Source organism: Bos mutus, chromosome 22, assembly GCF_027580195.1.
Source record: "Bos mutus isolate GX-2022 chromosome 22, NWIPB_WYAK_1.1, whole genome shotgun sequence".
Lineage (NCBI taxonomy): Eukaryota > Metazoa > Chordata > Mammalia > Artiodactyla > Bovidae > Bos > Bos mutus.
In genome coordinates, this window is record NC_091638.1 from 59,084,810 (window position 1) to 59,108,825 (window position 24,016).

Below are 24,016 nucleotides of genomic sequence, written 5' to 3' on the forward strand. Positions count from 1 at the left end.
AGAGTGCTGGAGTGGGGTGCCATTGCTCTTCGGTTTAGGTGGCCTTATTGCCTACTTTGCATCAACCCCCGCCCCACTGTGCGTGGAAGGTCCTCAGTAGGCTGGCCAAAGGGGTGTGGGGCTCAGGGCTCCTTCTTGCCAGGGGAAGGGCACTAGGTACAGAGCCCGTGTCAGCGCAGCTAGAAGGACGGCGCCCCAACAGGGGCACTGGGCCGCCCCCGAGTTGCCCGGCCCTCTCCCTCCTTTAGGGCCGGCTGACTCCCGAGCCCGGGGACGCTGGGGAAGCCCGGCCGCGCAGCCGCCCGCACCTGCTCAGCGCCTGGAACACCTGCGGCGGGACCGCTCTGCGCACGTAGAGCGCCGCTTGCTGCACCAGCTGCGCCAGCGGCCGGAACAGCCGCACGCGGTACAGGACCGTCTCCAGGTCGGCGTAGAGGCGCCGGCGGAAGCGCAGCTGCGAGTTGTAGAGCGCCTTGAAGGGACCCTGTTCCGCCCGCGGGACCCTGCAAGGCAAGAGCGCGCCAGCCGGCTCCTGCCTCTGCCAGGGATGCTGGCGCGGAAAACGCGGCGAACCAGACGGCTGGGTCCCAGCGCCCACCCCGGCCCCTAGCCCTGCGTCCTCCCCGCCCCTCGCGCCCCCTGTCCCCGCCGTGTTGCTGCGTTCAAGGTCCTCCACCTCCTCGAACCCGGGGAGACTAGAGGCAGCCTGCGCCGCCCGCCGCAAGGGTCTGTGTGCCGGGCTGTGGGGGGTGGTGCCCCTTTGCTGGTTGCCCATGCTTCCACTGGGACGTCTTATTGTTTGCTTATTCATTCACAGGCATTTCTACACACTCAAGAGCACCAGCTCCATACATTGCAAATACTTTTTCTCACTTTGTGGCTTCTTTTTATAGTGTCTTTGGATGAAGAGAAGTTACTCATTTTAATATAGCCAAAGATGTCATTGTTATCCTTTATTCTAATACCTCTGTCTTATTTAAGAAGTCTTTATTCAGAGATCATGAATACGTCTTCCTATCTTATCTGAAAGCTTTACAATTTAGCTTCTTAAAAATAGATTTTTCTTCTACAAGAAAGGCAAGAATATATAATGAGGAAAAGACTATCTTCAATAAGTGGTGCCGGGAAAACTGTGCAGCTACATGTTAAAAAATAAAATTAGAACATTTTCTCACACCGTATACAAAATAAACCCAAAATTGATCACAGATCTAAATACAAGACCTGAAACCATAAAACTATTAGGAGAACAGTAACCTCTTTGACACTGGTCCTAGAAATATTTTTTTTGGTCTATCTTCCCTGGTGGCTCAGAGAGTAAAGAATCTGCCTACAATGCAGGAGACCCGGGTTTCATCCCTGGGGCAGGAAGATTCCCCTGGAGAAGGGAATAGCAACCCACTCCAGTTTTCATGCCTGGAGAATCCCATGGACAGAGGTGCCTGGTGGGGTACAGTCCATAGGGTCACAAAGAGTTGGACACGACTGAGGGATTAAACACAGACACACACTCAGGCAAGGGAAACAGAAGCAAAAGTAAAGCAAATGGGACCTAATCAAACTTCCAAGCTTTTGCACAGGAAGGGAAACCAGCAACGAAACATAAAGGCAACCTACTGATGGGGGAGAACACTTGCAAAGTATGTGTCTGATGAGGGCTTAACACCCAGTGTTATATCCGATATTAACATCCAATATATGAAGAACCACGCCACTCCATGTCAGAAAACCAGACAACCAATTAAAACCTGGACACAGCACATGAAGAGGCATTTTTCCAAAGAAGATACACACGTGGCCACCAGGCACAGGAAAATACGTTCAATATTACTAGTTATTAGGAAGATGTAACTCAAAACCACAAGGTAGCCCCTCACGCCCATCAGAATGGCTATCATCACAAAGACGAGAAACAAAGCGTCAGCGAGGATGCGGAAAAGGGGAGCCTGGGCGTGCTGACCACTGAGGAAGACAGCATGGAGGCTCCAACTCCGAGATGATCCAGCAATTCCACTCCTGGATATTTAGCCAAAGAAAATGAAAACGATACTTTCAAAATATATATGCACCCCAATTCACAGCAGCCCAGGTGTGGCTGTTGTAAGTGCCCGTCAACAGATGAAAGGATAAAGGTGTGACCTATAGATACGCCAGAGTATTACAAAGCCACGAAAGAGGACGAGATTCGGCCACGAGCTCCCAGACGGATGGGCCCATCTTGTGCTTTGTGATGTGAGTCAGACAAAGACGCACACGCCATGCTTTCACATACGTGAAATTTGAATCTGAAAACCGAAATGAACCACCAAAAGATTGTTGTGGTGAAATCTGAGTAAGAAGAGACTACTGCAGTCTAGTTAAATCGTAAAGGGTCCATCACTCCCCTGGTGGCTCAGTGGTAAAGAACCCACCTGCCAATGCAGGAGATTTGAGAGATGTGGGTTTGATCCCTGAGTGGGGAAGATCCCCTGGAGAAGGGAATGGCAACCCACTCCAGTATTCTTGCCTGCAGAATGCCACAGAGGAGCCTAGTGGGCTACAGTCCATGGGGTCACAAAGACTCAGATGCGACTGAGCCTCACACACACACACACACACACGACCCTGAATCCACGGACGCCTTCCACTGGCGGCGACACTGAACCTGAGCTTGACATGGAACGCGCCCTCCACCAGCCTGACAGGCGGCCCACGTACCGGCTCTGGTGACGGGCCCACAGCCGCTGGAGGCCATGGTCGGCCAGGCCCTCCAGGATGAGGAAGTGGACCTTCCCGTCCAGCAGGTGGACGCCGGTGAGCACGTCCAGGTCGGGCTGCTCCTGGGTCTTCACCCGGATCTTGAAGGCGGACAGGATCTGTTGAATGTCCTCCAGCGGGTAGGAGTCCAGGGCCAGGGCCCTGGCGTTGATCATGGTGACGTCCTGCAGGAGGCTGTGCAGCAGGGAGAGCCGCCTGGACTCGAACACGAAGACCACGCGGCCGAACCGGGAAAGCGCGGGGTCGGCGCCGCCCAGCCCACCGCGCAGAGGCACCGCCACATCCACACGCAGCTTCAGCAGGCAGCTGGCCTCCAGGTAGTCCCCCGGCGGCATCAGCCCATGCGGCATGCCGTCCCTGGGGCCCCGGGGCCCCGCCGCGTGCCTGCTCCTGCGGCCGTGGCCCAGGGGGGCGGCCCAGGGCTCGCAGCTGCGCACAGGGGCGGCCAGGTTCAGGTATTTGTGGCCGAGGAGGAGGTCGGCAAAGCTGACCTGGGCCACGCCATGCGGGTCCCACATCTTCTCCTGGGTCTCAAAGGGGTTGCTCTCCGTGTCTCTGGGGGAGATGAGGGCCTGGAGGTTGAGGTGCGCATCCAGGGGGTCCTCCCCAAACAGGGTGGGCTTGCGGGAACAGCCCTCAGACTTGCGGTCCCGGTCGTGCACTTCTACCACCATGGGGGGCCCCTCCAGGTACTCCCTCAGGTCGCTGGGGTGCATGGCCCCTAGGAAGATGACGTTGACGTCCTGGAAGTACACGTGGGTCCCGTGCGGCTGGCCCTCCGTGCGGTGCACTGGGGCCCTGTGGAACTGGTACCTGCAGTACACGGGGCTGCACAGCCGCTGTGGCGGCAGCGCCGGGGGTCACCCCCTGTCCCCATCCCCCTGCCCTCCAGGCAGCCCCCGCCCAGCGGCTCAGATCAGCACCGGGCTCATCGCCCCCCGCCCCCCACAACCGACAGCCCCTGTGGTCTTCGGTTCATCATCCACAAGCCCCAAGGACGGAGCCCGCTCTTCAGGCCACTGCGAGGACCCAGGGCCATGTGCAGGGCCCCAACGTGGCGGCTGGCAGGGCTCAGCGAGCCCCGAGGTCCCCCCACCATCCCCGGGATGGCCAGTGCCATGCGGACAGGCCCCATGCCTCCTCACGTGCAGGGGCCAGGCACGGAGAAGGCGGAGAGGAGAGGCCTTCAGGACAGGGAACCCGTGTGTTCCAGACAGGCAGGTCGGGGGGCTGGCACGGGTCACCCTGAGCATACAGAGCGCCCACACAGAACTGGGGGCTGGGTGTAAGAGGCCTGGCAGGTGCAGGCCTGTGTCCACACGGAGACAGGGAAGCTTGCGTGCGCTAAGACTCCAGCATCAGAAGCTGCCCGTTTGCACAGCGTGTGGTCCGAACACACACCGCTGCTACCAGGGCACTGTTTATTTTCCTGAAATAAAGCCGATGCTGAAAGTATTTGACAATAATCCTGGGTGGGTTGGTATGGCTTCGCTGGTACCCAGAAGAAATAATGAAGACTTTCTGGAGAAATCCACTTCCAACTTCCAACCCTGGCCTCAGAGAATTCGCACTGAGAGACCTCAGGCTGGGGGACTCCTGGCCCCAGGAACCTGACATCCTCCGGGCCTGGCTGAGTGACCCTAAGTGCTGAGACAGGGCCGACGAGGGTACTTGTCACTGGGGCCCCGGGGACGGGGGACGGCAGGTGAGGGGCGGAAGGCCGGGAAGGGCTGCTCCGACCCCAGCCAGCCCAGTTCGCGCTCACCTCTAGTTCCCTGATGGGCACGGGCTGCGACGGGAGGGAAGAAACGCACTTGATCTTTATGGTCATGGGGTTCAGATCCTGCTTCTGCTCTTCTGTCATGAGGGGAACCTCAGTTTTCAGCGTCAAGAAACAATCTAAGATGTTGGCCGACCTCCCGCTGCTGTGGCTCACGACAGACTGCCATCCTGAGGACAGACAGACAGGGCAAGCCAATTCCCAAAGACAGCCCTGAGACCAGGCCAGAGGGGCCGGGGAACCGGAGCTCCGAAGACAAAGTCAGACCTCGAGGAGGAAAACCCGAGATACCGGTCACAACTGGGGAACGCCCACAGGCACCATGTCTGCACCCCTTTCTCCACTGAGGCCTCATAGGTTCCCGAAGAGGATATAAGTGTGTGCCTTGTTAAAAACGCTCTCGTTTCTTTATTTTTGGCTGGGCTGGGTGCTGGGTCTTCACGGCCGTGTGGGTTTTTTCCTGCTTGCAGCTGAGCGGGGGCTACTCCCTGGTCGCGGTGCCCCGGCTTCTCTCGTCACAGAGCAGGGGCTCTGGGTGCACGGCCGTCAGTAGTTGCGGCGTGTGGGCTCAGTCGTTGCGGTTTTGCAGCAGTGTGACTGCAGAAAGGATGCAGGACCTGGCCTGCTGCAGGGCACACTGGCTGGAGGACACTTTTCTCCTAAAAGGGGCCCATACATCTCAGCGGGAGGAGGCATACTGGGGAAGGCAAAAAAAAAAAAAAACAAAACACAAAAAAGCTAAGCCCCAGCTCTGCAAGCAGAGGGGCCTGCTTAGTTTCAAACCCTAGATCTGTTAGTCGCCGTGTGACCTACAAGCAGTCACACGCTCTTTGAGGCTCCATATCCTCCTGTGCAAGAGGGGCACAGATCCCGCCCGTCTCAGGGTGAAGAGGATGACGACGCCTTACGTGCAGGAAGGTGACGGACTCGTGGGCTCTGCTAGCATAGAGTCCGTGCACAAAAAGACCGATTTGCTTCTGTTCACGATGCTGGTAAGCATATGTTTAGGGCACTCGCACTCAAAGAGAGCAGCTGCTTCCAGAACAAGTCCTGGGCACAGACTGGGTATGTCTGCGGGGGCCACGGGTACCTCCTGGAGGACCCCTCCCTGCACCCTTGTGACTCTCTGCAACAGACCAACCACTTAAGGCCATCGCTGATTATGACCTGTGTTCTAGGACTTCGTCAGCCTTTTCATAGAATACCGCCCAGTTTAGGACTCTCCAGTGCAAGTTCATGGCACCCCACTCCAGTCCTCTTGCCTGGAAAATCCCATGGATGGAGGAGCCTGGTGGGCTGCAGTCCATGGGGTTGCTAAGAGTCAGACATGACTGAGTGACTTCACTTTCACTTTTCACTTTCATGCGTTGGAGAAGGAAATGGCAACCCACTCCAGTGTTCTTGCCTGGAGAATCCCAGGGATGGGGAGCCTGGTGGGCTGCCGTCTATGGGGTCACACAGAGTCGGACACGACTGACGCAACTTAGCAGCAGCAGCAGCAGCAATGCAAGTTCAGCTCAGTTCAGTCGCTCAGCCGTGTCCAACTCTTTGCAACTCCATGGACCGCAGCACGCCAGGCCTCCCTGTCCATCACCAACTCCCGGAGTTTGCTCAAACTCAGATGTCCATTGCATCAGTGATGCCATCCAACCAGTGTCGTCCCCTTCTCCTCCTGCCTTCAATCTTGCCCAGCATCAGGGTCCTTTCCAATGAGTCAGTTGTTCGAATCAGGTGGCTAAAGTATTAGAGTTTCAGCTTCGGCATCAGTCCTTCCAATGAACATTCAGGACTGATTTCATTTAGGATGGACTGGTTGGATTTCCTTGCAGTCCAAGGGACTCTCAAGAGTTTCTCTAACACCACAGTTCAAAAGCATCAATTCTTTAGTGCTCAACTTTCTTAATAGTCCAACTCTCACATCCATACATGACAACTGGAAAAACCATAGCCTTGACTAGACGGACCTTTGTTGGCAAAGTAATGTCTCTGCTTTTGAATATGCTGCCTAGGTTGGTCATAGCTTTTCTTCCAAGGATCAAGCGTCTTTTAATTTCATGACTGCAGTCACCATCTGCAGTGATTTTGGAGCCCAAGGAAATAAAGTCTCTCACTGTTTCCATTGTTTCCCCATCTATTTGCCATGAAGTGATGGGACCAGATGCCATGATCTCCATTTTCTGACTGCTGAGTTTTAAGCCAACTTTTTCTCCCTCTCTTTCACTTTCATCAAGAGGCTCTTTAGTTCTTCATTTTTTGCCATAAGGGTGGTGCCATCTGCATATCTGAAGTTATTGATATTTCTCCTGGCAATCTTGATTCCAGCTTGTGCTTCATCCAGCCTAGCAATTCTCATGATGTACTCTGCATATAAGTTAAATAAGCAGGATGACAATATACAGTCTTGATGTACTTCTTTGCCGATTTGGAACCAGTCTGTAGTTCCATGTCCATTTCCAACTGTTGCTTCTTGACCTGCATACAGATTTCTCAAGAGGCAGGTCAGGTGGTCTGGTATTCCCATCTCTTTCAGAATTTTCCACAGTTTGTTGTGATCCACACAGTCAAAGGTTTTGGCGTGATCAAGAAAGCAAAAGTAGATGTTTTTCTGGAACTCTCTTGCTTTTTCAATGATCCAACGGATGTTGGCAATTTGATCTCTGGTTCCCCCACCTTTTCTAAAACCAGCTTGAACATCTCGAAGTTCACGGTTCACGTATTGCTGAAGCCTGGCTTGGAGAACTTTGAGCATTGCTCTACTAGCGTGTGAGATGAGTGCAATTGTGCCGTAGTTTGAGCATTCTTTGGCATTGCCTTTCTTTGGCGTTGCCTTTCTTTGGGATTGGAATGAAAACTGACCTTTTCCAGTCCTGTGGCCACTGCTGAGTTTTCCCAAATTTGCTGGCATATTGAGTGCAGCACTTTCACAGCATCATCTTTTAGGATTTGAAATTGCTCAACTGGAATTCCATCACCTCCACTATCTTTGTTCGTAGTGATGCTTCCTAAGGCCCACTTGACTTTTCACTCCAGGATGTCTGGCTCTAGATGAGTGATCACAGCATCGTGGTTATCTGGGTCGTGAAGACCTTTTTTGTACGGTTCTTCTGTGTATTCTCGCCACCTCTTCTTAGTATCTTCTGCTTCTGTTAGGTCCATACCATTTCTGTACTGTGCTCATCTTTGCATGAAATATTCCCTTAGTATCTCTAATTTTCTTGACAAATCTCTAGTCTTTCCCATTCCATTGTTTGCACTGAACGCTGAGGAAGGCTTTCTAATCTCTCCCTGCTTTTCATCTCCAATGCAAATACCTACTCAAAGCCGCATTCAGACGTTTCAGGCGGTGTCAGCCAGGATCCTGGGCAGCGGCTCAACCTCAGCACTACTGACGCTTGGGGACAGGTGGTTCTCTGTCGTGGGGACCATTCTGTGCATCGTGGCACGTTCACAGCCTCCCACTCCCACCTGTGAGCCCCAAACACGCTTCACACAGCGCTACGTATCCCCGGGGCAGAAGCGCCGGAGGTGACAGCCGCCGTCTCACGGAGGGAACACGGCAAGAGCGAGTGGCCCCCAGCAGGCCCGTGCTCGGACAGCCGCTGCACTTCAGCTTGACAGGGTCAGCCGTGTCGAGGGATCATCCGAGGACTCCAGCCGAAGAGCAGCGGGGCCAGTGTCCACACCACTCCTGCGTGGCGCGTGTGGTCGCTCCACTGTGGGTAAAAGGAAGAGCCCACTCCAGACACGGAAGCTTCGCTCACCACCAAGGTGCTCAATGCCTGTGGCCTAACCAGAAATTGAAGATGACCAAACATGATCGTGCTAGTTTGGGAATGTGTTGTTTTTCACTCGTTCAGTCACATCCAAATCTCTGCGACCCCGTGGACTGCAGCACGCCAGGCCTCCCTGTCCATCACCAACTCCTGGAGCGTGCTCACACTCATGTCCATCAAGTCAGTGACGCGATCCAACCATCTCATCCTCTGTCATCCCCTTCTCCTCCTGCCCTCAATCTTTCCCAGCATCAGGGTCTTTTCCAGTGAGCCATTTCTTCGCATCAGGTGGCCAAAGTATTGGAGTTTCAGCTTCAGCATCAGTCCCTCCAGTGAATATTCAGGACTGATTTCCTTTAGGATGGACAGGTTGGATCTCCTTGCCATCTAAGGGACTCTTGAGAGTCTTCTCCACACCACAGATTAAAAGCATCAATCTCATGCTATTATATTTTATGGGAAAAGCAGCCTACAGTTAGCTTGATGAGCCACGGCCATCTGCAGTTTGTGGCCACAGACCGTGGTGTTAGTGCCGGGGGGCAGGGGTCTCTGCTTGCCTTGCTGGAGGCACCTTGTGTGCAGCTGCCCCATCAGCAGCCATCCTGGCAAAGGAGCAGCCTCCTCACCAGCAGCCTGTCTGATCCCGCTGTGTGCAGGGCTCCCTGCAGAGCCGTTCACACACAGCATCTTTTATGATCCTTTCTAGACCCCTGGGGGGAAGGGAGTCACTGTCCCCATTTCACAGATGAGGACACTGAGGCTCAGAGAAAGCAGGCAGCCCGCAGGGAAGCAGCTGAGCCAGAATCACAGTCGGTGCATCACTCCTGCAGTCACAGCCATCACGGCAGAGCTTACGGGGAGGGGAGCCCAGGCACCTCTCGGCTGGCCTGCCAGACACGCCCCTCCAGCAGGCGTGTCTTCAGTCGGGCGTCCCCCTCCCCTCACTGCAGTCAGGAGCCGGCCACCTGGAGCAGCAGCGGTTCATGAAGCAGCGTGAACCCAGGACGCTGCCCCAGGCGGGGTCTCGGGGCGGCTGCATGGAGGCACAGTCCTTCTGGACAGGGCTCGAGCAGTGCACGAAGAGTCCCTGAAAACTCACTTTGGGTGGAACTGATCTTCAAAAATCTGTCTGGAAGTACAAACTGAAAAGTTAAGAGTGTTTCCTCAGAACATATCAACATCAACCCAAGTGCCTATGGGAACAAGAATTTTCCCAGCATTCCTGAACCTGGAGAGTGACCCTCTGAGTCTTCCTAAGCTTCCTTTTCAGATCACCCAGAAGACGGCTAGTTCACCCTGATGGTCAAAAAACCCAGAGTGAAGTAAGTCTAGGATTCCTTTCTCTGAAACAAGGATTCCCTCCACGTTACCTTTTTAAGACAAAGTCAGATAATTTTACTCAATCAGCTAATTTTTTCCATCATTTAAACACATGGACAGAATACCTATTTATTTTCAATCAAACCTAGTTTATAAATTGGGATGGATCTTGCAAAGCAAAAGACACAAACCCTTGTTCTGCCCCTAAGCTGTGTGTCCTCAGGGAAGCTGTTTGACACCGAAAAAACAGTGATGATGAGAACCACGCCCTATTCCACCAGCACCAGCACCACCAGTTCACTGGGTCAGAGTCGGTCCTGAGACGCCGGCGGCAGGACGTCAACGCTGCTTACCTGTCCCCATTTCCTGTACTGGATGTCTTAGGAGCAGCATTCGTACAAAGCAGCGCTTCAGCAAACAAACCCGGGCCGTCTGTTACCCTCACGTTTGCTTGGACTTTGCGATCAGACCTGGGTTGGAATCCTGGGTTCGCTTGCTCGCTGTGGGATCCCAGATGATGCGTGTGGCCTCTCTGTGCCTCCGTGTCCCACCCTCAACAGTGAGGCCGCTCACCCCCGGGGGGTGGAGGTGGCGCCAGGTGGGGGCGCGGTCCCCGAGGCGTCCCGTCATAGCCCGCCTGCCGGGACTCCGGGCGCCTACCTGCCAGGAGCGGCAGGACCTCCAGCTGGATGGAAAAGCTGCCGTGCTTTGCAGGGCCCGCCAGCCGCGTATCTGTGCCGTCCTCCCAGTGAGATGTCCTCCTCCTCCTCTGCGACTTTCTCCTGCCGTCTGACTCTTTCCGCTTAGCTGTGAGATCAGAGGAAGAGCGTCAGGGAGGGCTCCCTGGAGTCAGAGGCTCTTGCCCCACCCCAGCGGCGTCCATCTGTGGAGAGCAGGAGGAAATGAGGGGGTGTCCTGGTCCCCCCACCCACCGCTGCCCAGAGCCTGCCATGCCGACACCAGCCACAGAAAACACCCAAGTTCTCCTCCACGTTGGCCCTTAACCATGGCGCAGGGCTGACAGCTGGGCCCTGGAGCTGAGCCATCACAGTTCCAGAACCAGTTCCTTGCCTCCTATGGGGCAAACGCCGTGACCAGTCTGAGCCTCAATCCCCCTGTCTGTCGAAGAGAGAAGGGAAATGTCCATGAGAAGCTCAGCCAAGAACCCAGCTCAGATGACAGAACGCAGGCGCCGGGCGACTAAAACCGCAAGCTACTGGTTCCGTGGCGGAAAGACCGACGGGACCGACCGTGCTGGGCAAACGCCCAGGAACAGGCACACAAAGTGGGGCGCGCCAGGGGCCTAAGGGCGCGCTTCCCATCGGCGCGTGACTGAGGACACGGACTGTCCGTGTGGAGGCAAATTAAACCACCGGGCGCCTCCTGCCATATGCACAATGAGTTGCAGACTGAAGGTGGAAAAACTTCACAACGATTAGAAGGATACTCGGGAGACTAGACTGCCGTCTGGATAAGCACAGGTTTCTAGGCTGCTCCCCCGGGTACGAACTGGGGAGGAACAGGTGCACGCCTGCTGCGCGTGACAAGACAGCCCCCGTGTGGGAAACGGGGAGACACAGCCCAGCCTGTGGCGCTTCCAGTGCGCGAACTATGCAGAATCATTCAAAAGACCCTAAAAAGTAAGGCCTGGGATCAATAGGAAAAATCATTTCAACGCAACAGAAGAGCATAAATGAAGACACACTGATAAGGCGAGGACTCCCAGATGCTCCCGACCCCGCGGATCAGGAACTGGGCCCTGACCTGCCAAGTGAGGGTGACGCAGAGGAGAAGTGGCAATTCTCGGTGCTGCCGTCAGGAGGGCAAGGAGGTACAACCAGGACTACGCCAGCAGCATCTCCCAACGGACCAGCGAGAATGTCCTACACCCAGGAACCCACAGGGCAGGCGCCCAGAGCCTCCTGCGTGTGCTGGAGCCCCAGCAAGGACGGTCACCGCCGCTGGCAGCAATACGAAAGTGGTGACCAACAGATGGCTCTCAGCGAGGCCAGGAGGGGCGAAGAGGCCGGACTGGCATCAGTCAGTCAGTTTAGTTCCTCAGTCGTGTCTGACTCTTTGCAACCCCATGGACTGCAGCATGCCAGGCCTCCCTGTCCATCACCAACTCCCGGAGCCTACCAAAACTCACATCCATCGAGTCGGTGATGCCATCCAACCACCCCATCCTCTGCCGTCCCCTTTTTCTCCTGCCTTCAATCTTTCTGAGCATCAGGGTCTTTTCCAATGAGTCAGTTCTTTGTATCAAGTGGCCAAAGGACTGGAGTTTCAGCTTCAGCATCAGTTCTTCCAATGAATATTTAGGACTGATTTTCTTTAGGACTGACTGGTTGGATCTCCTTGCTGTCCAAGGGACCCTCAAGAGTCTTCTCCAACACCACAGTTCAAAAGCATCAATTCTTAGGCGCTCAGCTTTCTTTATGATCCAACTCTCACATCCATACATGACTACTGGAAAAACCATAGCTTTGACTAGACGGACCTTTGTTGGCAAAGTAATATCTCTGCTTTTTAATAAGCTGTCTAGGTTGGTCATAGCTTTTCTTCCAAGGAGCAAGCATCTTTTAATTTTACAGCTGCAGTCACCATCTGCAGTGATTTTGGAGCCCAAGGAAATAAAGTCTCTCACTGTTTCCATTGTTTCCCCATCTACCCATGAAGTGATGGGACCAGATGCCATGATCTTAGTTTTGTGAATGTTGAGTTTTAAGCCAACTTTTTCACTCTCCTCTTTCACTTTCATCAAGAGGCTTTTTAGTTCTTCTTTGCTTTCTGCCATAAGGGTGGTGTCATCTACATATCTGAGGTTATTGATATTTCTCCCAGCAATCTTGATTCCAGCTTGTGCTTCATTCAGCCCGGCATTTCACATGATGTACTCTACACAGAAGTTAAATAAGCAGGGTGACAGTATACAGCCTTGACGAACTCCTTTCCCAATTTGGAACCAGTCTGTTGTTCCATGTCCAGTTCTAACTGTCGCTTCTTGACCTGCATACAGATTTCTCAGAAGGCAGGAAAGGTGGTCTGGTATTCCCATCTCTTGAAGAATTTTCTACAGTTTGTTGTGATCCATACAGTCAAAGGCTTTGGTGAAGTCAATAAAGCAGATGTTTTTCTGGAACTCTCTTGCTTTTTTGATGATCCAATGGATGTTGGCAATTTGATCTCTGGTTCCTTTGCCTTTTCTAAATACAGTTTGACCATCTGAAAGTTCACGGTTCATATACTGTTGAAGCCTGGCTTGGAGAATTTTGAGCATTACTTTACTAGCGTGTGAGATGACTACAATTGTGTGGTAGTACAATTGTGTGGTAGTTTGAGCATTCTTTGGCATTGCCTTTCTTTGGGATTGGAATGAAAACTGACCTTTTCCAGTCCTGTGGTCACTGCTGAGTTTTCCAAATTTGCTGGCATATTGAGTGCAGCAGTTTAACAGCATCATCTTTTAGGATTTGAAATAGCATGTATTGACACAAATACATCACAGGAAAAGAGGCAGGTTCAGGGCTGCCCTGGCATGTCTGACTCTTTGTGACCCCATGGACTGTAGTCCCCAGGCTCCTCTGTCCATGGGGATTCTCCAGGCAAGAACAGTGGAGTGAGTTGTCATTCCCTCCACCAGGGATGTTCCCGACCCAGGGATGGGTTAAGGAGATGCTCTGCTGCAGTTACAGCCGAGCGGATGGGAACAGGGGGCAAGTGTCCTGTGTGCTCGCTGTAGGACCCTGGAGACTCAACAGTTTGCTGAAAACCTGGTGAGGAAATCTAAGCCAAGGAGGAGGAGGTGGACTCAGGGATCCGAGGATCCTCGCTGGGAGCCTGACTCTCAGATACACGCCTCCAAGAGCGGCTCCTGGGACCTGGGATGCAGTTTCCCCGGTTCCACCCTAAGAAGCCCGCACCTTCTCAGCTTCCAAAGGGTCTCTCCACACACGCTGCAGCCCACATACCTACCCTACACAGCACTGATCACACGGAGGTGTAATTAACTTTCTGGACGTCTCTGGTCAGTATTACAGATTTTCATGTCCCCCATTCCCTGGTGACTGAGATGGTTAAGAATCTGCTTGCAATGTGGGAGAGCTGGGCTTCATCGCTGGGTTGGGAAGATCCCCTGGAGGAGGGCATGGCCACCCACTCCAGTATTCTCGCCTGGAGGATCCCGTGGACAGAGGAGCCTGGCGGCTGCAGTCCCTGGGGCCGCAGAACCAGACACGACCGAGCCACTAAGCACATACACAGAACACCATGGACAGGAGCCCAGAAACGCCGGCGGCAAAGGATGGTGGACGGCCCAGCGGCGAGACAGGCTGGGCCAGTCAAAAGCTGCACCGAGTATTTTTCACTTTTGATTAACATGGGAACCTTATCGAAGAATTCTGAATCTGAAACATTTCATAATTCTCTTTCAGGCCCAGTCACACTACAAAGTCCCAAAATCCCACCCTGACTTACTCTGAAATTTCTGCTTCTCTAACAAGTTTGTCAAGCTGCTAAGTGATGGCTTCTCAATTAGCTCCTTCGCCTCCGTCGTGGTTGCCCCTCCCAAAGAAGAAACCGGTTTGGAATCACCCCATCTAGAAAATGCACAAAGAGAAAAATATAGGAAAGTGAGACAAACTAGGGATCGGAGCTGAGAATCTATCTACTGGATTGAACGTGAGTAGATTCTCAAAAAGATGACACTGCCTTCCTTTAAAGCACTGCCTCTTCAAATTTCAACGTGCATTTGAGTCACCAGGGAATGTCACTGAAAAAATGCAGATTGTAGGTCAGCAAGCCTTGGGTGGCCCTGAGACTCCCACCCCTAACAAAGTCCCACTAATGATGAGGCTGCTACTCTGCAGACAACCTTGCACTATCAATTATAATGATTAAAAATATATTATTGATTAAAATAAAATCAACTGAAAACTCTAAAATATCTAGGAATTCACTTACAGAAATTACCCACAACATCTACAGGAAAAAAAAAAAAAAAAGTAACCCTATTAAAAGCCGTAAAGGAGGAACAGAATTAGGTGAAAAGATATACCATGATCATGGATGGGGGAACTTCATAATGTAAAAATGTCAATTCTCTCCAAATAAATCTATAAATTCCTGCAAAAACACTTTTAACCAACATTTTCAAATGATGTGCTCTGAGTCACTGTGCTGAACAGAAGAAACTGATGCCGTGTTGTGAACCTCCTGGGCTTCAATACAACCTTTGGTTTAATGACAGTTCTCTGGGTCCTTCCCATGCCATCCCCCCAAGTCTCGAGGCGGATCTCCCTTCGCCCCCTGGTCCCCACAGCGTCTGAGAAGTCCCCTTCTCTGGTTTCCCCCTTAGGCTCCAGCAGGTCCGAGAGCAACTGCCCTCCGAAAGGAGACACAGTGGACTCAGCTGTCCAACCGTATGGGTTGGGATCCTGGCTTTACCAACGCCCCAAGCCTCCCAAGGATTCTAGTTTTATAACTTTGTGCCAACCACTTAGCCGCGAAGTCCCTTTATGGAGAAAATGGAGATGGTGATGCCGAATGGAGATGGAGAGTGACGAAGCTGAGGGTAATATGAAATGCACTGCTTCACACAGAAGCAGGGGCCTGACACATAACACAGGCTCAGAGGACTCAGAGTACCTTTCTCGGTTCTGTGCCCCCACCTGGACTGCGTGAGCTCCTGGTTAAGTGAAACTACCAAAACTCCACGCGACTCTGGGAGGGGGGCTTGCGGGGCAAGAAGAAGAGGAGGCCCCTTTCCCACACCCCCAAAAACAGCACGGGGCCCTCCTTACTGGACTGTGGCAAGCTCTTCCGACCTGAGTAGCTTTTCGTGGTCCTCGGGGTTCCCGGGAAGAGTTTCCGCATCTGCTGGGAGGGAACCCGACCACATGAGCCAGCATCTCCAAGCCTCCCACTCTGTACGAGCTCACCAAGAATGAGGGCCCTGAACACGTTTGCAGCGCCAGCCCCCGAGCCGCAGTCCCCAAGCGTTCAGCAAAATGTCTGCGGATGACACACGACTAAATGAATGAATATACAGATAACTATGATTATTTGGAAAAACGGAGGCAAGACTAGGCCTCTAGATCCTTATGTAATACTCCTCAGAGAACAAAACATAAGTCTGTTATCTATGCAGCCAGCCGCTTCAGCGCTGTTCACACTAGAAACTCCTGAAAACACTCCCAAGTTTCCTTTATTCCCACCGACAGCAAACAGTTAAGCAAATCACAGTGGTGCTAGCGGATGAAACACTCTGAAGCCACCACACGAGAAGTTTATGGAAAGTTGTTAAGGAAATAGACGGTGAGGATGCAATGATCTCACACTAGAAGATTATGGACCCAGAATAACCTCATCTGTATTAAAAAAAAAAAAAAAAAAATCTCAGCACAAAAACAAAAGAATCTGCCATAACGAGATAACCAAGACATTGCAGTGTTTGTTGCTGGTGACGGAACAATCCATTATGTTCCCTGCGTGTTTTATACTTTTCTGTATTTCCTGACTGTTCTAAAAAACAAACGAAAGCTATGTAATGTCTCCACTGAGAGACGGGTTTTTTGTAAGTGACCAAAATGAAAGAGTCAACTGCAGTGATTCGGTGCGGAGCACGAGGCCCCCGGCGGACGCCAGTGCGCACGCGTCACGCGGGACCCCGCCTTCCCGCCGGGTCCGCGCTCGGCGCGCCCACGAAGGCCGCCTCCACTCACCGTGCGCTGGCTTCAAGGATCTTCTCGGTTTTTCGAGCTTCTCTGGTGCGTGGTCCTGGCACTGCTCCTCTTTGACGTGAACGCCCTGTTCAGACAATCTTCTCTGACTTAAAACCAAATTTTTCACTTCCTCTAGAACACAGGAGGAGACCGCATGGCTGACTCGGCTCATCAGAAACACTGCTTATCCACTAGGCGAGTGTCCCGGTCAGTTAGTGCTGGAGCAGTAAGACGGGGGAGCCGCGGCCGGGAGCCGCCGGGGGGGCCGCCTCCCAGCACCAGGACCCGCCCAGCCCGCCGGCACCGGCTTCTCCCAGGCAGGGTCCCTAGGCAGGTGCCTGTGCTGCGTTAGACGCTCACCCTGCACTGGAAGGAAGGCACCACCACCTGCCCCTCTTAGAGACGCTTCTCCCACCCTTGTGTGGTCAGGGGACCCACCCTTTACCAAGGGCGACGCCCCTCGGGGTCGCCCCACCTGTCAGTGGGGGGCGGGCCAGCGGGGCAGAGGGAGAGAGGGAGGGTTAAAGAAGACGGCAGAGAGAGGTGAGACCGGCCGCGGTACTGGAGGATGCATGGCACTCTGGGAACAAGAAATTTGGCCAAGAGCCCCTGGTGCCTCGAGGCTGGCCCTGCAATGTGGAGAAGCCTCGCGTCTTCAGGGGTCAGGGCTGGACCTGGGGTGCAGGTGATGGTGATGATGAGAAAGAAGGCTCGGGGCGCCGGGGGCACGATGCCTTCGAGACTGGACTCGGACATCAGACTTGGTTCCCGAAGACGCGCGGCAGCCGTGAAAAGCCGCAGAGCTGCCAAGCGCCAGGGTCTTAGGGGTGATACAGGAAGGTCAGGGAGCGGGGCGGCAGAGAGGAGACAGGGGAAAACGTGCGTGCAGACGGAGGAGGCAGGTGAGGGTAGAGAGCCCTGGGAGAGCCACACCAGGCAGGGTCACCAAGCAGGCGCTGGGCTGGGGGCAGCGGTGGCCGAGAGTGGTGGGCACGGCAGGAGCCAGCCACGACCTGGGGCTTCAAAGGGTCATTGGCCAACGCTGAGAGCGGACAGAGGTGTCACCGTGCTGACGGACGCCAGCACGGGCCCCCGAAAACCAGACGCGCCCAACTAAGGGACGCTGGCTTTCTGCTGTCAACTGGTGAGAAGCCACCACGTCCTGGGAACATTTCAAGTCAAACCCAGACACCTGACTTACCGGAAGATCCCATGTCTTCCATAAACCCGGAAGGCTTTAGCCGATAATACTTGACTCTTTTCGAAACCTTTTCCTTGGTGTCCCAGACCTTCAAGGTGATTTTGTGAAAATTTATTTTCTTCAGTAACTCCTTGGTCACGTTGATGTTGAAAGCTTGGGTCCACGACACCCAGACCCTGTCCCCTTCTTGCCACGGCCTGATGGTCTGTGTGAAAGGACAAGAGACTCTCAGGGGCCAAGATCTGACCGTTGGCGCGGCGAGCCGGGCCCGGCCCTCCGCCTGTCTGTCTGTGTGTCCCGACCTCTCCTGGCTCCCAGCTCTCGTCGGGAATCAGGAAATGGGTGCCGGGAACAGGGGCCTGAGCACCTCTAGGTTCCTCGGAAAAATAAAAGTAAAAGCAATTCCTGCAGAGATGTCCTTCCCAGGAGCTCTCCATCCTGCCCCGAGCCTGCCCTAGCTCAGCGTGCCCGCGCGCAGGAGCAGACGCCCATACTCACGCGCACACACACAAAGAAACAGCAAGAGCTGCCAGAACTCTGCAAACACCAAAGAAATTCTTAGGTTGAAGATACCTGCACAGACAACCCTTGGGTCGCCATTATTAGGTTCTTGCACATTGGCATTCAGTAGATCTCGGGTGGGGCCCAAGGTCTTGAATTTCCAACAAGTTCTAGGGGAAGCCAGCATTCTTTGTGGCTCCTGCTGTTTCTTGTGGTTATCAGACTACATGCAAGGCCAGACACACACACACAGACACACACACGGAGACACACACACAGAGACACACACGGAGAAACACATACGGAGACACACACAGAGACACACACGGAGACACACACACAGAGACAGACGGAGACACACAGACACACACACGGAGACACACACATGGAGACACACACAGAGACACACACACGGAGACACACACATGGAGACACACACAGAGACACACAAACACACGGAGACAGACACACACACAGAGACACACACACGGAGACACACACATGGAGACACACACGGAGACACACAAACACACACACGGAGACAGAAAGAGACAAACAGACACACACACACACACGGAGACAGACACACAGAGACACACACAGACACACAGAGACACACACGGAGACAGACGGAGACACACACACACACACACACGGAGACAGACACACGGAGACAGAAAGAGACACAAACAGACACACACACACACGGAGACAGACACACAGAGACACACACAGACACACACACGGAGACACACACACGGAGACACACACAGACACACACGCACGCTCACCTTTACTCCCGAGTCCAGGAACACTTTGGCCACGGTGGGAAACAGCAGCACGTCGACTTTCTTAGGCTCCGCACCGTCCGGCAGGAGGGAGTACTCGACGTGGTAGTAGCGGTGAACCTTTGCCACGGGCTTGTCCGTTTTAGGCGGTCGCCTGTATTTTTCAACCAAACTCGAAAATTTCCCTTTATGACCTGGAGGACACAGATGGAGTGAGTCCCGCCCTAACCTCACGTGGGAAGGCAGAGCCGTCTCCACGACTCCCTGCTCCCAAGAAGAGCCGGAGGCGGGGGCCTGTGCAGCCACCCGCTCGGCGTGAGGGTGTGTGTCGGGCCCTCGGCTCACGACTCTGAGGCCAGCATCCCCGTAAAGGTGTTAAAACCAAACATCACAGCACGACGGGGTCCGTGCAACATCAGCGGCGCAAACACGACCAGAGTAGGGGTTTGCGGGCCGGGGGGTGAGTATCCTGGGGGAGCACCCTGGGGGGTATCCTGGGGGTTACCCTGGGGGCACATCCTGAAGGGTATCCTGGGGGGGTACCCTGGGCAGGTACCCTGGGGGATGGGGGATATCCTGTGGGGATATCCTGGGGGGGTATCCTGCAGGGGGTATCCTGGGGGGTACCCTGGGGAATGGGGGATATCCTGGGGGTGTATCCTGCAGGGGGTATCCTGGGGGGGGTACCCTGGGTGGGTATCCTGGGGGATATCCTGGGGGAGTACCCTGGGGGGCACCCTGGGGAGGTATCCTGGGGGATATCCTGCAGGGGTATCCTGTGGGGGTACCCTGGGGGGTACCAGCATATCCCAGGGGCTGTCAGCAAGTCGTGCAGGGACAAAGCTGGCAGACACCCCAGCCTGAGCCCACCAAAACCCCACCAAGGAAGCTGTGAGACGTGGGGTGGCGGGGCGGGCAGACACAAAGGGAGTCTGGGCTTCCCCAAGAGGCGCAGCCTCCCAGGCCTGGCCTTGACCGTCAGCTGGGACCTCCAGGCTGAGTGTTAACACTGCGAGATGATTCAGGAACCCCACACGGCTTCCTCTGAGCCGCCTTCTATAAGACTGACAGTTTTAAAGGTCTCACTGTAAAGTATCGATGGTGTGTCCCCCAGGAGGCTGCTGAACATGGGAGGTGCCCCCAAGGTCTCCAGGAATGAGCTTCTCACAGCCGTCCTCAGGGGCAGGAGGAGTCCTGGTGAGGGGAGGTGACGAGGAAGCTGGCAGCTTCGCAGACCTGCCTCCAGACTCAAGCCACCGCGGGCCAGCAGGTCACACACTCTCTCACTGCCTATCCACAGGTTTGCAAATGCTACAGCACAGCAGTGAGCAATGCAACAATATCGATCCCAAAAACGGCGGGCAATGCAACAATAGCTATCCAGAAAGTTAAGGCGCTTACTCCTTGGAAGAAAAGCAATGACAAATCTAGACAGCATATTAAAAAGCAGAGATGATACTTTGCCTATAAAGGTCCATCTAGTCAGAGCTATGGTTTTTCCAGTAGTCACACATAGTTATGAGAGTTGGACTAAAAAAAGACTGACAGCGAAGAATTGATGCCTTCAAACTGCGGTGCTGGATAAGACTCTTGAGAGTCCCATGGATAGCAAGAAAATCAAACCAGTCAATCCTAAAGGAAGTCAACCCCAAATATTCATTGGAAGGACTGAAGCTGAAGCTCTAATACTTGGGCCGCTGACTCGCTGGAAAAGACCTTTATGCTGGGAAAGACTGAGGACAGGAGGAGAAGGGGACGACAGAGGATGAGATGGTGGGACGGTATCACGGACTCAAAGGACATAAGTTTGAGCAAACTCCAGGAGATAGTCAAGGACAGGGAAGCCTGGCATGATGCAGTCTGTGGGGTTGCAAAGAGTCAGACACAACTGAGCGACTGAACAACAATCCAAAAAATATAAACACACATCTTAAACCCAGCAATTCCACTTCTTGAGATTCAGGCTACACAAGGATCCACACATAAGCCCAGAAATGTCCACACAACAATGTCTGCTGAATAATTGGAGACAACTTACATGTTCACCAACACGGGGCAGGGTAAATTAGACACACGGGATGGACCGCTACAGCACACAGGTGTTTAAAACCAACACCGACAAAGCAAACCAAGTCTGCGACTATCTGATAAGACATCTGAGATATACCATCAAAGTTTTAAGAAGCAAGTTGTAAAATAGGATACGTAGGGTCTCATTTTTCTAAAACAAACAACTTGAATAAACATTCATGGATAAGTTCATAAATATTCAGGTATTTAAGGAAAAAACATTGAAGCTGGAATTTTATACCTAACCAAAGAGATAGGTTCTTCAAAGATACTGATGCTGTAAAAATACTTTCAGGTAAGGTCTCTTTAAGTGGAGCTGCACAGCGATCTATTTTATAAACGCCTTTGGAGAAAGGGCCAAAATAAGAAAAACAAGTCTAAGAGAGCCTGCAAGAGATGTGAGGTTGAAGGTGATCAAATAACCACCAGTATTCTTTGGGGCGGTGTTTGCAGGTACCTTTTGCATGTTTGCATGGTATCAACAGACCATTATACACACACATACCATTATACATAAAGGAGGTCACACCCAGTGACAAACAGTTCAATTTCCAAGAAAAGGTAGGTCAGTTTTGAACATGGTGTACATCTAAGCAAACAGTTTACAGAATATCTGAAGCAGTCGTCAGCAGAACTACAAGGCGATGCTGAATTAATCACCACGGGCGGAGATTTCAAGCAGGACAACAAAAAAGACATGTCAGAAAATGGAGAACCGTGTGATGTGCTGAGGAATGAACCTGCCTCAGTGGCAAGAGACCGTGCTCCACACACTTCAGATGCGACGGAAGAGGCTGAAGACCACGCAGATAGAGGGACGGACCACGTGCGACTGGATGGGGGAGCCACCACCCAAAGCAAACTACAGACTCCACACGCTCCCTTTCACATCGTCAGTGGCACCCTTCACATACCCAGAACAAAAAAAAGGTTAAGTTTGAACGGAAACGCAAAAGACCCTGAATACCCAAAGTATTACTGAGAAAGAGGAATGGAGCTGGAGGACTCTGGCTTCCTGACTCCAGGCTACACTACAGAGCTATAGTGATCAAAGCACTATGGTACAAATACAGATCAATGGAACAAAATAGAGTATCCAGAGACGAACCTCACGCACCTGTGGTCACCTAATAAACAACAGAGGAGGAGAGAATATAACAATGGAGAAAAGACCGCCTCTTCAGTAAGTGGTGCCAGGAGACTGCACAGCTGCACACAAAAGGATGAAATGAAAACATTTTCTGACACCATACACAAAAACACACTCAGAGGGATTAAAGATCTACATTTAAGACCGGGTAAAATTCCTAGAGAAAAACATAGGCAGAACACTCTCTGACATAAATTGCAGTAATATTTTGGGGGCTCCGTCTCCTAGATTGATGGAAATAAAAAGAAACCTAAACAAATGGAATCTAATTCAACTTAAAGGCTTTTGCACAGCAAAGGAAACCACAGACAGAAGGAAAAGACAACCTTTTCTGGGAGAAAATATTTGCAAACGATTCTACTAACACGGAATTAATTTCAAAAACATACAAACAGCTCATACAGCTTAATATCAAAACAAGAAAAACCCAATCAAAACATGGGCAGAAGACACAGACATTTCTCCAAGACACAGAGATGGCCAAGAGGCCCGTGGGAAGTGCTCCGTGTGTCACAACCACCAGTGAAATGGAAAAGCAAAGTACAAAGCGGTGTCACCTCACACTTGAGAGGGTAACAGGCAGGGAGGCCAGGGGTCTCCAAGGGAGGAAACAGCCTGCAAGCGTCAGACGTTGTTATCTCTCGCAAGCGGCAGGAGGAAACAAACTAGCGATATTTTGTCCTCTATACAAATTTAAAAGGAGGTTTCTCTTAAAATACTGTGTTGCCATGATGACACCTGGTTTCACCTGAAGTTAACTATTCTCAAACCTAGAGATAACCAGTGCATTTGTCTTATGGAAATGTTTGTCTTAAGCTATGCTAATGTATTATGCATTTACCCCAAACTCTGTCTTCAAGTCGGTTCCGCCTCTTGGCTCAGAACCTACTTGACAAACCAGTATATTATACTCAGATATTGTTCCTAATCTAGGTAAACGAAACCATTTGTATGGTGATCTGCCCTTCTTCAAGATTCAAGTTAATCATTTTATGGCCCAGAATGAACCATTTGGTGCCAAGATTATCCCAAAATGCATCTTATGGGTGAGGGGCCTGGTGCCATTCTGAGTTTTAAGACATTCCTTTCTTTTATAAACACACTGCTAGTGACTATATAACATCCAGCTGAAGACTAGCAGGGGGGTACTCTTTCTGCCCCCTTCTGATGCCTATGTTAGAAGCTTTCTCTATCTCTTTGATACTTTAATAAAACTTTATTACACAAAAGCTCTGAGTGATCAAGCCTTGTCTCTGGCCCCGGATTGAATTCTTCTCCTCTGGGGGCCAAGAATCCTGGCGTCTTTGCGTGATTCGACAACAACCTTTCACACCGATCAGAATGGCCATCATTAAAAATCTACAAGTAGATTTTGATCCAATACATCTGAGAATCTGCATTTAAACCCAGAATTAGGGGATTCACAATCAGCTTATGGGGGTGGGGAGTGCCTTAATCTCTTCTTTATCTGCAGAAAGCATAAATAACATCACCAGCCACTACAACAAAGCTGGTGGCGGTGATGGAATTCCAGCTGATATTTCACATCCTAAAAGATGACGCTGTGAAAGTGCTGCACTCACTATGCCAGCAAATTTGGAAAACTCAGCAGTGGCCACAGGACTGGAAAAGTTCAGTTTTCATTCCAATCCCAAAGAAGGCAATGCCAAAGAATGTTCAAACTACCGCACAACTGCACTCATCTCACATGCTACCAAAGTAATGCTCAAAATTCTCCAAGCCAGGCTTCAAGAGTACGTGAACCGTGAACTTACAGATGTGAGGGCTGGATTTAGAAAAGGCAGAGGAACCAGAGATCAAATTGCCAACATCCGCTGGATCATGGGAAAAGCAAGAGTGTTCCAGAAAAACATCTACTTCTGCTTTCTTAACATCACCAAATCCTTTGACTGTGTGGATCACCACAAACTGTAGAAAATTCTTCAAGAGATGG

The 24,016-nt window shown here is 52.2% G+C and overlaps 1 protein-coding gene across 1 annotated transcript in view; it reads right to left on the reverse strand.

Moving 5' to 3' along the window:
* CFAP92 (cilia and flagella associated protein 92 (putative)) overlaps window positions 1-24,016 on the reverse strand; it is a 36,170-nt gene that overhangs the window by 9,402 nt on the left and 2,752 nt on the right. Inside the window, exons 3-11 of the mRNA XM_070358903.1 lie at window positions 18,846-19,036; window positions 17,554-17,758; window positions 16,353-16,484; window positions 15,432-15,504; window positions 14,107-14,228; window positions 10,291-10,437; window positions 4,523-4,707; window positions 2,698-3,596; window positions 309-503 (exon numbers count right to left, since the gene is read on the reverse strand). Coding sequence (XP_070215004.1) covers window positions 309-503; window positions 2,698-3,596; window positions 4,523-4,707; window positions 10,291-10,437; window positions 14,107-14,228; window positions 15,432-15,504; window positions 16,353-16,484; window positions 17,554-17,758; window positions 18,846-19,036 — 2,149 coding nt within the window. The remainder of the gene's footprint in view (window positions 1-308; window positions 504-2,697; window positions 3,597-4,522; window positions 4,708-10,290; window positions 10,438-14,106; window positions 14,229-15,431; window positions 15,505-16,352; window positions 16,485-17,553; window positions 17,759-18,845; window positions 19,037-24,016) is intronic.